Source organism: Mustelus asterias, chromosome 24 (genome assembly GCF_964213995.1).
Source record: "Mustelus asterias chromosome 24, sMusAst1.hap1.1, whole genome shotgun sequence".
Taxonomy (NCBI): Eukaryota; Metazoa; Chordata; class Chondrichthyes; order Carcharhiniformes; family Triakidae; genus Mustelus; species Mustelus asterias.
The window spans coordinates 2,502,190-2,516,312 of record NC_135824.1 but is presented as its reverse complement, the minus strand read 5'-3'; the positions used below and the strand labels follow the sequence as shown (position 1 = coordinate 2,516,312).

The 14,123-nt window shown below is 41.9% G+C and overlaps 2 protein-coding genes and 7 non-coding genes across 11 annotated transcripts in view; 8 read left to right on the top strand and 1 right to left on the bottom strand.

Annotated features, from left to right (window-relative positions):
- The first annotated feature begins 4 nt into the window (after positions 1 to 4).
- On the top strand, positions 5 to 7,671 carry rpl4 (ribosomal protein L4). Its single transcript, XM_078241169.1, has 10 exons — positions 5 to 220; positions 1,230 to 1,401; positions 2,289 to 2,395; positions 2,684 to 2,822; positions 4,392 to 4,516; positions 4,695 to 4,824; positions 5,381 to 5,537; positions 6,034 to 6,117; positions 6,648 to 6,768; positions 7,505 to 7,671. Exons 1-10 carry the CDS (start codon positions 218 to 220, stop codon positions 7,574 to 7,576), a joined length of 1,110 nt encoding a protein of 369 aa, XP_078097295.1. The 5' UTR covers positions 5 to 217; the 3' UTR covers positions 7,577 to 7,671.
- Positions 2,526 to 2,625, top strand: LOC144511612 (small nucleolar RNA SNORD16). Its single transcript, XR_013500860.1, has one exon. It is a non-coding gene; the product is annotated as a small nucleolar RNA SNORD16 (small nucleolar RNA).
- LOC144511613 (small nucleolar RNA SNORD16) lies at positions 3,802 to 3,901 on the top strand. The gene has a single exon (XR_013500861.1). It is a non-coding gene; the product is annotated as a small nucleolar RNA SNORD16 (small nucleolar RNA).
- Positions 4,555 to 4,621, top strand: LOC144511611 (small nucleolar RNA SNORD18). The gene has a single exon (XR_013500859.1). It is a non-coding gene; the product is annotated as a small nucleolar RNA SNORD18 (small nucleolar RNA).
- On the top strand, positions 5,015 to 5,086 carry LOC144511607 (small nucleolar RNA SNORD18). The gene has a single exon (XR_013500855.1). It is a non-coding gene; the product is annotated as a small nucleolar RNA SNORD18 (small nucleolar RNA).
- On the top strand, positions 5,831 to 5,902 carry LOC144511609 (small nucleolar RNA SNORD18). Its single transcript, XR_013500857.1, has one exon. It is a non-coding gene; the product is annotated as a small nucleolar RNA SNORD18 (small nucleolar RNA).
- Positions 6,239 to 6,310, top strand: LOC144511608 (small nucleolar RNA SNORD18). The gene has a single exon (XR_013500856.1). It is a non-coding gene; the product is annotated as a small nucleolar RNA SNORD18 (small nucleolar RNA).
- On the top strand, positions 7,237 to 7,308 carry LOC144511610 (small nucleolar RNA SNORD18). The gene has a single exon (XR_013500858.1). It is a non-coding gene; the product is annotated as a small nucleolar RNA SNORD18 (small nucleolar RNA).
- A 1,594-nt stretch (positions 7,672 to 9,265) lies between the features above and the next one.
- map2k1 (mitogen-activated protein kinase kinase 1) overlaps positions 9,266 to 14,123 on the bottom strand; it is a 64,766-nt gene continuing 59,908 nt past the window's right edge. For 2 of the 3 annotated variants that reach the window (XM_078241165.1, XM_078241167.1), the window contains exon 11: positions 9,266 to 13,896. In XM_078241165.1, coding sequence (XP_078097291.1) covers positions 13,783 to 13,896 — 114 coding nt within the window. In that variant the 3' untranslated portion in view covers positions 9,266 to 13,782. The remainder of the gene's footprint in view (positions 13,897 to 14,123) is intronic. The other variant, XR_013500753.1, reaches the window with a different exon arrangement.

Sequence of the window (14,123 nt, the reverse complement as noted above, 5' to 3'; positions counted from 1 at the left end):
AGTGTTTTTTTGAGGGGAAACGGGAGGTTTTACTGGTTTTCAATGTGTGATTGGTGAGGGGGGGCCGGTGTGTGAGTGTCTGGATCCCAGTGGCCGGGCTGCCGGCGGTGTTTCCCGGGGCGGGAGGTTGGCGGCGGCCGCTATTTAAGGGCGCGGCGGTGATGTGTTCTTCCTTTTCCGGCCGCCGCCATCCCGAGCGCGGGGAGCAGCAGCGGAGATGGTGAGAGAGGAAAGCCGGCGGTTAAAGCTGTAAAACCCGTCTTTAACCCCGCGCCCACACCCCGCGGGACCCTCCCAGCACCTAGAAAATGTTCTATTTAAAAAATATATATAAATATAAAGTTTCTGTGAAAGAGAGTAAATGCCGAGGCCGGGCCGCCATTTTATAGGCGGGTGGGGGAGGGGGAGACACGTTGTCTCCTGGAAGCCACGAAAGCTGCTTTTAATAAAGAGCTGCGAATAGACGGCACGGAGCAGAATCTGGTGATGAGAAAGTTCACTTCTAACAATTTTCCATTGTCAATGTTCTTAATTTGGGGTTAAGTGCTGGAATTATTTCAGATTTGCCTGATATCTTGTAAATAAAGGGGGTTCATTTCCAAGCAAGGCCTTGCTGAATGAAGCGGCGCCATGTGACTGGGTGCTTTTACTGAACATGATTTTTCGTATTTTTGCCAACTATTTTTCGTGTTAGAGAAATGGCTTTTAAGTAGTTTTGAGGTCATAGCCCCTAACGTAATAGAACAATCACAGCACTGTTGAACCTTCTGTGTTTTCACGGATCATTATAAATCTTTAAAAATTGTAACCCAGTAAGGGAAAGTTATTCGTGCTTTGCCTTTGAGACCATTTATCGCAGTTTATTTAGCAGGGTGGATCTCTAGTCGTGAAATAACGGGGGTGTTTGTTTATTTGAGGTATTTCCTAGAAAATAATAACCTAACTTAATGTGAGAACCATCAGAAGAATTTGAGTGATTTTAAATGTGATGCTGTATATTGGCAGAGTTGAGTATATGTGGTTTATTACATACTCGGGTGCCTTACCGAGCACCATTTAGTTACCACTTATGGTTGGCAGCTGTCTGGTTACAGAAAGTGCCTATGGCCAGAGGATGGGTCTCAATATCACTGAGTGGCAAGAGACCCAGGTAGTAAATTGTACTACTGAACTGAGGTTCAGACTTCTGCAGCATTTGTATCTTAATGGCTTTCTTTCATACATTTCAGGCATGTGCTCGACCATTAATAACAGTGTACAGTGACAAGGGTGAACTATCAGGCAAAAATGTTGTTATGCCTGCTGTTTTCAAGGCTCCTATTCGGCCAGATATCGTGAACTTTGTTCACACAAATCTACGCAAAAACAGCAGACAGCCATATGCTGTGAGTGCAGATGCAGGTAAAGTATATTGATCTTTTAAACTAATTTAGAGAAGGCTACTTCTGTGACTTTTTATCTAGTAAGTTGAATTTGAGTGTGGAATATGTTTAGTTCTAAAAAGGTTAACATTTGAAGATAAATCCATCCTATTGTGTGAAGTGGCATGACTATTATGTTACTATCTGAGTAGTAGCTCACTTTTAAGATATTTTGTGCAGAAATATTTTGATTTTATAAATATAGATTTAAGTTAAAAGGAAGTAAGATTATGTTCAAAATGTTGCTTTTTTTGATGTGACTAGCTGCCCAATCTAAAACCACGTTCCAGCGCCTGAGCCATAACCTTGCAGGTTGCAACACCTCAGGTGTAGATCCTTAAATGATTTGAGGATTTCTGTTTCAACCACCATTCTGGGCATTGGATTCCAGACACCTACCACCTTCTGGGTGAAATAATGTCCCATTTAATCCTTCTACCAATCCCTGGTAACTGATCTCTTTGCTAGGGGAAACAAATTTTCCCTGTCCAATCTGTCTCAGCCCCTCATGGAGAGTGGTTTGATACTGAACTCTACCATGGAAAGGAGCTGATGAGAATAGAAAATAAATACATTTTAAGAGGAAGTTAGATAAACTAACAAAGAAGTAATAGGATGTGCAGATGAGATGAAGGGGTGGAAGGAAGTATGTATGGAGCATCAGCACTGGCATGGATGTGTGAATGGCTTTTTTCCATTCTGTCCATTCCATCTGTGATTTTATGCTTGATACTGCATTAGTTATTTACAGCTTACTGAATGGTGACAGTTAACAAACTGGAATTCACTTGTAGGTATAGGTTAGTCGGTGACTTTGTTTGGAAATCTACTCCATTATTTGTATTAAAACAAATGTTTATTTTTCAGGTCACCAAACCAGTGCTGAATCATGGGGTACTGGCAGGGCTGTAGCTCGTATTCCCCGCGTACGAGGTGGTGGCACCCATCGCTCTGGCCAGGGTGCTTTTGGCAATGTATCCTATTTTGTGTGTTTAAACATTGCAGATGCACACTAACTGTTGCAATCATATTTTGTGTTCTGTCCTTTAACAAACAAATTTGTTTCACTTGAGCTGCTTAATTTGTTGGCCTAATATTCCTAATTGCTATGATGGTGTAATTTGCGTCTTACACTGTGCGCAGTGGCAGTTGCCTACTGTCATTAAGCTGGTACAGGGGAGTGACGAATGTTGAAATCTGAGCAGAAATGGATGTCCAACGTTGTTTATTTTGGCAAAGCTATACACCTTAACCCACATCAGATGTGTCGTGGTGGCCGCATGTTTGCTCCCACGAAGACTTGGCGCCGTTGGCACCGCAGGGTGAATATAACCCAGAAGCGATATGCCATCTGCTCTTCTCTGGCTGCATCTGCCCTCCCTGCTTTGGTCCTGTCAAAAGGTAAGAATGTGCAGAGGTTAAAATGCTTGGCTCACACTGAATAAAAGTTCAGTGCTTTGTGAAAATTGTTAATGGTCAAATGCCACCGTGACTGAAAGCTCGTGCTACCAAATAAACTTGTTGGATTTTAACCTGGTGTTAATGGTCAAAGCACATGTCATTTTGGTATGTCATGCCTGAGAAATCGGTGAGATTGGTGATTTTATTTCACTGGCTTCACTCGTGTTGGCTGCTGTAAATTGCTTTCTATTGAGTGCAGTGACCTAGTAAATACAACAGGTGTGCCTTTTCAAAGTAATTACCGCCAGTGTTGTAGAGTAGTTTGGTTTAGTGGATTTTTTTTCTGTAGAGATTACAATGAGTACAATCACTTGGAGAGTTTTCTTTGCTTGCATCAAGGTGAGACATTCTGGAATTAAAAAGGTGAGTGGGTTACTTGTGTCTGCTGAAATATGTTCCAGTCTTGACATATAAATTATTTATGAATTTAAGTGGCATTGAAGGCAGAAAATGTTTAATGAGGTTGGCTGAAATTGAGTGCAAGGATTTTGAAATGTTGCTAGCGGGAATTAGTTTAGTTTATTTATTGTCACAAGTAGGCTTACATTAATACTGCAATGAAGTTACTGTCAAAATCCCCTAGTTGCCACATTCCGGCGCCTGTTCGGGTACACTGAGGAAGAATTTAGCATGGCCAGTGCACCTAACCAGCACGTCTTTCAGACTGTGGGAGGAAACCGGAGCACACAAGGAAACCTGCACAGAGACAGGGAAGACGTTCAAACTCTGCACAGACAGTGACCCAAGGTGGGAATCGAACCCAGGTCCCTGGCGCTGAGGCAGCAGTGCTAACCACTGTGCTGCCTGGTCCTATGTACTGAGGGTCCATATTTGTGTTTTACAGGCAGATCTTTCGGGTCTATTTTGAAATGGGCTTCAATGCCATAGTTTGAGTGGTACTCTGAAACTTGGCAGGACTTGCTATGATGGTGTAATTTGCGTCTAATTCTGTGCACAGTGACAGTTGCCTTCTGTTATTACACTGGTGCAGACACATGACGACCATTTAGATCTGAGCAGCTCCTAGACATGTTAATGGAGATTTTCAAATTTGAGCGACTTGGAATTTAAGCTTTCCTCAAAGCCAGCCAACACCAGCTGTTTAATTTCATATCTGTGCCACTGTGCATCATATTTTTTTGGCCAATTTGCCCCATTTTTGACTGTTGGCTCTGGCAACTTTTGCTTTGCCCATCAAAATTTTTCAAATAATTAAACCCCATTTCCCTTTGTTAAAATGAATTCTGTTTGTGCTGCTGTTCCTGGTAAGTAATTCCATATCCTAAGAATCAGCTGTATGCAATTCTAACCAGATCATTATATATGTTATTGACTCCAGTAGCAAGAGATGCATGGAGCGGAAGACATTTTCAGTACTGATGCTCGGGTGGGAAATGTTTTTGCTTTGACCAGTTCTGATTTGGGTCTTTGTAACTTGTATTTGGAGTTGTCTGTCCAGCTGAATTGGGATTTGAATTTTCCAGAAACTAATTTTATTATCATCTGCAGGTCATCGCATTGAGGAAATCCCAGAGCTCCCACTTGTGGTTGAAGACAAGATTGAAAGCTACAAAAAGACAAAGGAAGCCGTTCTGATGCTAAAGAAACTGAAGGCCTGGAATGATATCAAAAAGGCAAGCAACTCTCTTCCTTAATCACAATGATATACAGAGAGAGAGGATGAGATTTCACTTCAGGTCCGTGTTTCTGATGACAGATGAGTTGGAAGATCTGATCTTGGCTGAATTTTTAGAAAAACAATTGACTATTACTTGGAATTGGTCAAAATGGGATTGATTTTTATCCCTGCAGGTTTATGCTTCCCAGCGTATGCGTGCCGGCAAAGGTAAAATGAGGAACCGTCGTCGCATCCGGCGGAAGGGCCCATGCGTTATCTACAATGAGGACAATGGTGTTGTAAGAGCTTTCAGAAACATCCCAGGTAATCTCGTTGGGGGGCGGTGTTGGCACTGCAACGTGTGTTCTAATGGGCAGGAGTGCATTTATGAATGTTTTATAATTTTTCATTAATACAATTAGCATTTTTGGGACAACTGTTGTTTTTCAATTTGAGAAGGATCAGTAATGTACTGTTAAAGACCGGGGGCAGCTAATTGTCTGCTCTGAGCTGGATAGAATGATGAGATTCCACTTCAAGGTCCGTGTTTCTGAAAACCTGTGATATGAGTGGAAGTTCTGACTTCAGTAGCAGAGGTTGGGTAATGCATCTTAAACTGGAGTTCATTTTACAAACCCTTTTAAATCTAAAATAGTGCATTACATCTTTTTTAACCCTGCTCTTTTCTGGCTCAGTCCATTCTGATGGGGGAAGGATGGTACTGGGCTGTCTATAATCGCTCCCAGATGGCATGGGCAAATTTGTTTTTATACTGGTGGCAATTGCTTTTTTTTTGCAACAGCTTATTGTAATGTTACTTGAGTTGAAGGTAGTTGTACTTGGCAGAGAATCTAATGCTGCTCTACATTGTCACCTTCAGGCATAACTCTTCTCAACGTCAGCAAATTAAATGTCCTGAGACTTGCTCCTGGTGGCCACGTAGGGCGGTTCTGCATCTGGACAGAGAGTGCCTTCCGTAAGCTGGATGACCTGTATGGAACTTGGCGCAAGCCTTCCAAATTGAAGGTTGGATACAAGTAAGTGCTCTCACCTATCCTCAGGGAGAATGAAGCTCTTCATCTAAGTTGATCTTTATGTGCTTTCTCCCTTCTCTACTTTCTCCCATTGTCTGAAGTTACTGTCTCTTTGCCAAAATTGCACTTTTAAGTGTATGAGCATCGTTACCTGATCCTGTTGGGTCTGATTTGCACCTCATGGACCTTTCATCTCTAACCCAGGAAGTTGAAAGCCAGTGGCAGCACTCATACTCTGCTGAACCCTGTGTTTTCTTTATCCCCCTAGGCAAAATTGGGGACTAGCTATAATCTTGTGACCGTGATGAGATTCCACTTTATGGTCTGTGTTTTTGATAAATCGTGATATTAATGGAAGTTCTGATGCCTGAGAGAGCACGAATTGGTTGTTGCAGTGGGTGTAATGGCCTAATTCCCTGCAAAATACACCAGTGGTTTAAGTTGTCGTGTTGCTTGTGCCCTTTCCTTATAGCTTTTGTTTCTTCTTTTTGTAATCCAGCCTTCCTATTCACAAGATGACGAACACAGATCTGAGTCGCATCATGAAGAGTCAAGAAATCCAGAAGGCTCTTCGTCCACCAAAGTAAGTTGGAATGTTTCTCCTGATTTTTCTATGAGCTGAACTTTGTTGCCCTGGGATTTCGGTTGAATTCCATATATTTAATGGGAATTAATGAGTGAATGCACAACTTGTGTATTGGAGTTAGACATGATGATGATCCACTTCATGGTCCGTGTTTTTGATACCTTGTGATATGAGTGGAAGTTCTGATGTCTTGACTAACATGAAGCTAAAGTTGGGATAATTGCCAGGGGGTGGAGGACATGTGAAGCATTTTAAATGTATCTGTAGGGAAGCCATATTCATGCTAATGTCAACTAACTTGGCATTATCCACCTATCTCCGACCTAGAGGTAGACATGCACCATAAGGTGTCACTGCCACCTGTATTATTGCAATGCCTTGATTGTGCTGCTTTTCCATCAAGGCACAACAGATCACAGACTTTGTTGAACTGTTGCCACACTAATTCCTGTACCAAACTGAAACTAAGGACCTGTTTGTTTTACTGTGCCTCTCTGCATTACAACCTATGTTCATATTTTCCACAGTAAAAAGGTTCAGCGCCGGGTACTCAAGAAGAACCCACTGAAGAACCTGAGGATCATGATCAAACTGAATCCATATTCCAAGACTGCACGACGCCGTGCAATCCTCCTGCAGGAAAAGAATGTAAGTGCAGCTATGTATTGGTTTGTGCTCGAGACCTGATGGATGTCTGGCCACGTTTGAGCCTTGATAGCCAGTTAAACTGTTTAGATTCTGTAGACGGTCATAGTTGAGCTGGTGGTAATTGCACTGAAAATGTTGGGATATTTTTCAACTTTTGATTGCAGGGTTCTGATTGTAGCCGAAATGTTATGTATGCAATTAATCTCAAATGCTTGTTAGAAAATATGGGCAAAAAAACTGGTTGGAAAACAGTTCCTTTGTGGCACCAGAGGGCAAAGTGAGAGTGGCCTTTCCCAGAGTCTGAATGCTGGAGTGTTTTTCAGACAATTCATTTTCAAATTTGAATCTAATTTGCTGCTGGTATCTAATCAAATAATTCCACAATTTTTTGATTCAGCACTCCTACTCTGCTGAACCCTGTGTTTTCTTTATCCCACTGGGCAAAATTGGGGACTAGCTATAATCCTGTGACCGTGATGAGATTGCACTTTATGGTCTGTGTTTTTGATAAATCGTGATATTAGTGGAAGTTCTGATGCCTGAGAGCATGAATTGGTTGTTGCAGTGGGTGTAATGGCCTAATTCCCTGCAAAATACACCAGTGGTTTAAGTTGTCATGCTACTTCCAAATATTTTTAAAATGTTGGTGCAGAGATGCAATTTAATCCAGTTTCTAAGAAGTGAGTGAGGTTGGTGCGGATATTGAATACTGAACTGATTTTCTTTGCTCTTTAAGTACAAAGCCAAACTGGAGAAGAAGCAAAAGGTGGCAGCGGCAGCGACAGAACCAGCGACAACAGCAAAATAAAGCTCCTATTTGCAGATGTGCTCATCTTGTCATGGATTCTTTACATTGCCATATGGGTTTGATCTAAATAAAATCTATTTAAAGTATATAATGCAGCTTTTTCCATTGTGCAGATCAATCATTTCATTTAAAAGATAGTAATCATGGTCAATGAGAGTTAATTGAACAGGAAGTTATCCTGTTGTGGAATTCAAAGATTGGACCACCGTATCATATGTTCTGGTTGATCACTTGTTTTGGTGGTGCTGCAGCATCTACAGCTTGTCACCTGTAGAATTATAACAGCACAACAGGAGGCTATTTGCTCTTTGTTTGTGCCAGCTCTTTGGTAGATTTATCCAACCAGCACTATTTTTTTTCCCCTACAGCCTGCAGTTTCTTTTACCTTCAGGAATTTGACAGCATGGTGGCACAGTGGTTAGTACTGCTGCCTTACAGCACCAGAGACCCAGCTTCAATTCCTGGGTTGGTCACTGTCTGTGCAGAAACTATGTTCTGTGTCTGTGGGTTTCCTCCCACAGTCCAAAAGATGTGCTGGTTAGGTGCATTGGCTATGCTAAATTCTGTGTACCTGAGCAGGTGCCAGTATGTGGCAATGGGATTTTCAGTAACTTCATTGCAGTGTTAATGTAAGCCTACTTGTGACTAAAACTTTGAAACTTTTACCCAGTTCTGCTACTATTGTCCTTGGATGATTGTAATTCAGTTATAGACTGAAGAAAGATGGTTAACTTTGAAAAATTCTTGGTAGTGAGCTTTGTTCTATTGACTGTAGAATTTAAGTAAATCATCCTACCCTTAATGTCCTGAATCAATTATGGAATGTACAATGTTTCCATGTATGTTCACAAATGGAACAGTGAGTGGCCCTCCATCTCAGTTGGGCCACAAGATTGAAATCTACCATGTTTACTATATGACCCTTTCAAGATTGGATACATTCCATGCTGAATATTTCAATTATAGATAATAGCACTTTAAAGCAATATTCATACTGGATTGGACACTGGAAGCACACAATTCACTTCACATACCCCATGCTTTACATGCATATCACTTCAGTCATACTGGTAGGAGAACTATGCAGGGATGGAACAGTCAAAATATTTTATGGGCTGTACTCAACCCAAATGGGCCACATGCAGATTGCTAATCACCAAGAGGCTGGGGCTTGTGGATGGATGTGTTTGGGGTTTAGTGATCTGTAAAGATGTCAATTACAATTGTTACTCTAGTGTGAGATATGGCATAATGTTGCTTCTACATGAAGCTGAATTGTAGAACCATAAGCAGGCTTTAAAGCAGGTTATAGTGTGCAAACATCAGTCTGAACACAGAAACCACCGAAGATACACAACATGGGACCGAAACAAGAAAGAACAAAGAAAGTAGCTTATCTGAACATAGCAGCAGTTAAGAAACTACCACATAGGCAAGAAATAGGAGACACAATCACATAACATAATCAATAGCGCGGGGGGGGGGGGGGGGGGAAAGAGTACCGGGGGCTTTGGAGAAACTATAAAATACATGCTGTAATTATGTTAGGGTGTGCCTGCTCAGCGACACCCTTTCTTGCAAGATCGATTAAAAGACGTTTCTTCAGAATTTGACTCATGTAAAATTATTAAAGAGTGAGCTTCGTTTCTCACACTAGTTGATTTAAAAGCAGCAAAATGGCAAGAGGAAAACAGTTTAAGATCACATTACAATCATTTATTGCAACATCCGGTAAATGGTGAAAACTTTAGCAGGAACACAGGTTGAAGGGGTTCAAAATTACACACTTTTACACATTTACACACTTCTAGCAGTCAACAATATTTTCTTACACAGGTTGTATTTGGTCTAAAGAAAGATTGTCTGATTTAGTGTACTGCACATCTCATTCCCTGACTTTTCTAGTTTGGTTTCCACAATTTCAAAAAAAGTTCAGTACAAAACAGTTATCTTTCAAAATTGGACCTTTGCTTAACTATTTAATGTGAGTGGGAGGGATGCAGGATTAAGCTTTGACAGCATGTGGGAGGGCTGCACCATAGGAAACCCAGGTGAAGGCCAAAAACCACCATGAAAGAGGGTAGTGGTCCTCAAACTGGGACCTGCAAAAACAAAGCAAAGGGGCTTGTTGCAAGCTGGGAGTGCAGTAAACATCACACAAGGGTACAAACTAGTGAGAAGTAACCTTATCCATCTCTCTAATTTCTGCAAGTACCCATTATTTACATGTAGCACTCCTAACAAAATAGACCACCCTGATCTAAGTTATAACTAAACCATTTGAAGGGATCTTTCAACCAAAGAGGTTTGAGAACTGCTGAAATAAGGGACACCACTAAAGATGTGGAGTGCAAATGAATCCATGCTTGTCTCCTTCCCAGGGGAGACTGAACAATGATGCACTTCTACCTTGTACATTGGTTCAGTGCCACTTCTGAAGGTGTGGGGGATAAGCCAAGATAGTTGCTAGGGTAAAAGTTTTGGAACCCCTTGACTTCTGGCATCCATTCTGGGTTACTGATTATAGGTCTATCTCAGCACTGCCCTTAATTTATACAAATCCAGTGGTTTTGAACAAGAACTGATTTGTTTAACTAGCCAGTAGAAATACCAATTGTGGAGCCTTGTTGCAATTCTCAATAACTGCATCATGAGACGGTGAAGAGCTTACACCATGATAATCCTCGAGTTAAGGTACACTTTATTGACTGATATATACAGATTTCCGCTCTTGTTATTTAGATTTTAATTCCTTTTTGTGAAGTGAATTAAACCCAATTCTCACCTATTCAGTGATGGTGTAGATAGAAACTAGGCTATTTCCAAGGGCTGAAATGGTTGCTACGAGAGGACACAGGTTTAAGGTGCTGGGGGGTAGGTACAGAGGAGATGTCAGGGGTAAGTTTTTCACTCAGAGGGTGGTGGGTGAGTGGAATCGGCTGACGTCGGTGGTGGTGGAGGCAAACTCGTTGGGGTCTTTTAAGAGACTTCTGGATGAGTACATGGGATTTAATGGGATTGAGGGCTATAGATAGGCCTAGAGGTGGGGATGTGATCGGCGCAACTTGTGGGCCGAAGGGCCTGTTTGTGCTGTGGCTTTCTATGTTCTATGTTAAACCAGCTATTCACCTAGCATCTAGTGACCGATTACTCAACCTAAGCAGAATATAGGTTATCTGCTCACTTGTAAATCACAATTTGTTTCTTTAAAAGATTGGAAATACATCATACGGTATTGTTTAGCTTTTTCGTATAGTTATTTTGTGAAGGCACATTGCTGGATGAAGTCAGTAATGGCTTCCTACCTGATAATATTTTATCCTCTTGTCCCAGTGAGATGAGACAGAGGATATCTCCTCAACGTACCAACTGAAATCAAATGCAATTGTCAGGGATGTTAATTTGCCCTGTTCTGTCACAGTGGTACTCCTGTGTTTTATGATCCACTCAAAGCTGCGATAAAGTGACACTCGAGTTTCTGTGCAAACGCCCAAATCTGCAGCAAGTGTAATCAGTTTTTGGAACAAGCAATCGCCAGCACAGAGTGGCATCACCAGGAATGAGCTTTTTCAACTGACTTGTACTGTTCTTGGTCTTAAGTTGACTGATCTCTAGTCTGCAAACATGTCCCCGAGCATCCGGTCACTTGTCATTTTAATTCTCAACCCCACTCCCACACTGACTTCTGCTTCATGTGACATTTAAGGAACAACACCTCTTTCCTGACTCAACATTTAATTCAACAACTTCCGATCATAACCAGGTCCTGGAAATATTTCTGTTGCCATTTACGGCTCCTCTAAACCCTTTTTATTTTCTTGTCCTATTACTGCTACACTTTTGCCTTGCCCTATCATTCCCTTTTGACATTTATTCTCTTCAGCCTTTATCACAAACCTTCCCTGCCTCTTTGCTTAACCTGAAAATTATTCTTCCATTGTGACTTAGGGTTACAGATCAGAAATGTTAACCAATTTTCTCTACAGATTCTGCCTAAATTGCTGATTATTTGCAGTATATTTTACCTTTAGCTTTGAGCTGCTCTAAGTGTGTACAAATCCTGTGGTCAACAGTCAATTGGTGCCACACAGGTTTGTCCTGTAGACGGTGGTGTGATAATATCATTGGGCGAGTAATCCTGAAGTCTAGGTTAATGCTCTGGGTTCAAATCGCATCACACCAGCTGATGGAATTGCAAACTAGACTCAGTAACAGTGACCGTGAAACAGCAAATTATTGTAAATACCTCTGATTCACTCAAGTCTTTTAAAGGAAGGAAATGTCATCCTTGGCCTTAAGAAAAACAATAAATTAAGCAAAAACGGTAGGGGTGACAGCCTTGGTGGGACATGAACGAAAATAAAACATTTTTTAAAATTAAAATATTCCCAGAGCTGATGATGCACCCCAACCTCATGACGTCCACGAGGCACAGAAGGCCTGAAGTGTGCCAATGGACACTGTCTGCTCCCTCTCCAAGGCCACCTGGCTGTGAAAGGGGCAAATGTCCACCCGCTGCCTAGACCTGTTAATGGCTAACTTAAGCCTGCTCCTGGGATTGGTTACGAGTTCCACCTCTCTGTGCACCGGATGGCCAAACATGGGGAGTGTGGGGCTAAAGTGAAACCAAAACTTGAGGAACAGCTCCTTCAAATAGCAAAAATGGGGCTGCAATCTACATAAACGTGGAACACAGACTCCCCTTGGCTGCAGAAAAGGCACGCAACCTAGGAGTCTGTAAACCACAAACTACGGTTGCATGGCACTGATGAGTGCCAGGTTCCCGACGGAGAAAGGGAGGACTCTCCACAGAGAGCCCTCCACTGGGGTCCTCCCCCACTGTAAGAAGTTTAACAACACCAGGTTAAAGTCCAACAGGTTTATTTGGTAGCAAAAGCCACACAAGCTTTCGGAGCCCCAAGCCCCCCCCCCCCACTGCCAGACAGCAGAACAGAGCGTCAGGGTATATCTGACGGTGGAGGAAGGCAAGAAGGTGAAGGGTGTGCAGCAGCAGGCCACAAAGCAAACTCCTTCGCACCAAATGGAAAGACACTTGGCCTATATGTGACTCTGACTCTTAACTGTTTTCAAGGGCAATTAGGGATGGGCAACAAATGCTGGTCTTGCCACACATTGGCTGATGCCCCACACATTGAATTTGCGAGACTACAGTTGCCTGCACTTAATGGGCAAAACATTCCCAATTCGTGAACAGACAAACCATATAATCAGGACTAAAATATTTGTAACTCACTTGTTTAAAATTATACAATCTTTGCTGCTATTTCATTTGATTCTCCTTGGATTATGCTGATATCTGGGTTTGCGGAGTATCTGCAATAACTGGACACAGGCTTCATCTTGATTTAAATTGATCTCATTCAACCGGTGTGCAACTTGGAAATTATATTTTAACTTCTTGAGGAAGGCATCCACACAACATTAATCCTGCCTTGTTTTTATAACTCCAAATCAAGGTTCACTAATAATCTCTGGGATTATTTAATGAAGGTAAAGGTCCAGAACCTTCCCATAGGATGAACTATGCCTGTAAATTCTTCCCCCTGCCCCCGGCTGTGTTTACAATGTCCCTGTTCCGGCTGCCAATCTGCAGCAAGTTCCCAATCGGTCTTATTGTTCAGGGCCAACTGCTTGGTAGAAAAAGAGTAATGACCCAAACTCCTCTTCTGGCTGCAGACGAACAATAGTGAGCAGATAAATAATCTTCCCTGATAGGATGAGAGATGCAGTAAAAATAAATTGGGGAAAAATGTAATTTTAATCTGTTATAGTTTCCCATTTACAGTGCATGTTTAAGCAATTGATATTCTGAGTGTCACCTAAGGGAGGGTGAGGCGCCATTCTCCTTTAAAAGGATGGGTAATAACTTGGCAAAATGGGATGTCTCCACCAGTGGCCACTAAATTGGGCAGTAGAATGGGTTTCCTAATGGATAAATGAGATGCTCCATTGCCTTCAGCTCCTAAACTGAGCCCCATTCAAAACTCAATACTGACTCCCATTGATCTAATGTTTAAGAGGGCAGTAATATCTTGGCAATTATTTTTAAACAGACATCCTTCCTTTAAAAATGAAAATACATTTCTTTTTAAATATATATCTTTAGAATTATTTATGGGACAGGGGGAAATTGATGAGGTAATGTTAGCAGAAACATCCATCAGAGGTTTAGCAGCACTGGGTGGTTACACAGCAGGAGTGTGCGTTGGTGTGCTTGGCTGCTTCAGGCCAATGGTCGTACACAGCCAACCTGCAAAATCCACCTTTTCCGCCTCCGATCGCTTGATGAAAGCATGTGCCTGTGACAGAGAGAGATATTTGTGAAAACAAAGACCATTGGTTAAAATGAGACAATCACCAGTCAGACTTGGACATCAATCACCATTCCTGCATCGTCACTGGCTCAAAATCCTGGAATGTCTAAATAGCACTGTGGGAGTCTGGCACTGGGACAACTGCAATTGAGCCATAAATGCTGGCTTTGCCAACATTAACTACATCCTCCGAATTCTTTTAATATTGCAAA

Coding starts and splice junctions, on each gene's coding strand:
- rpl4 (XM_078241169.1), top strand. Junction 2,396..2,683: donor GCCAGGGTGCTTTTGGCAAT/GTATCCTATTTT, acceptor AACCCACATCAG/ATGTGTCGTGGTGGCCGCAT. Junction 2,823..4,391: donor TGCTTTGGTCCTGTCAAAAG/GTAAGAATGTGC, acceptor TATCATCTGCAG/GTCATCGCATTGAGGAAATC.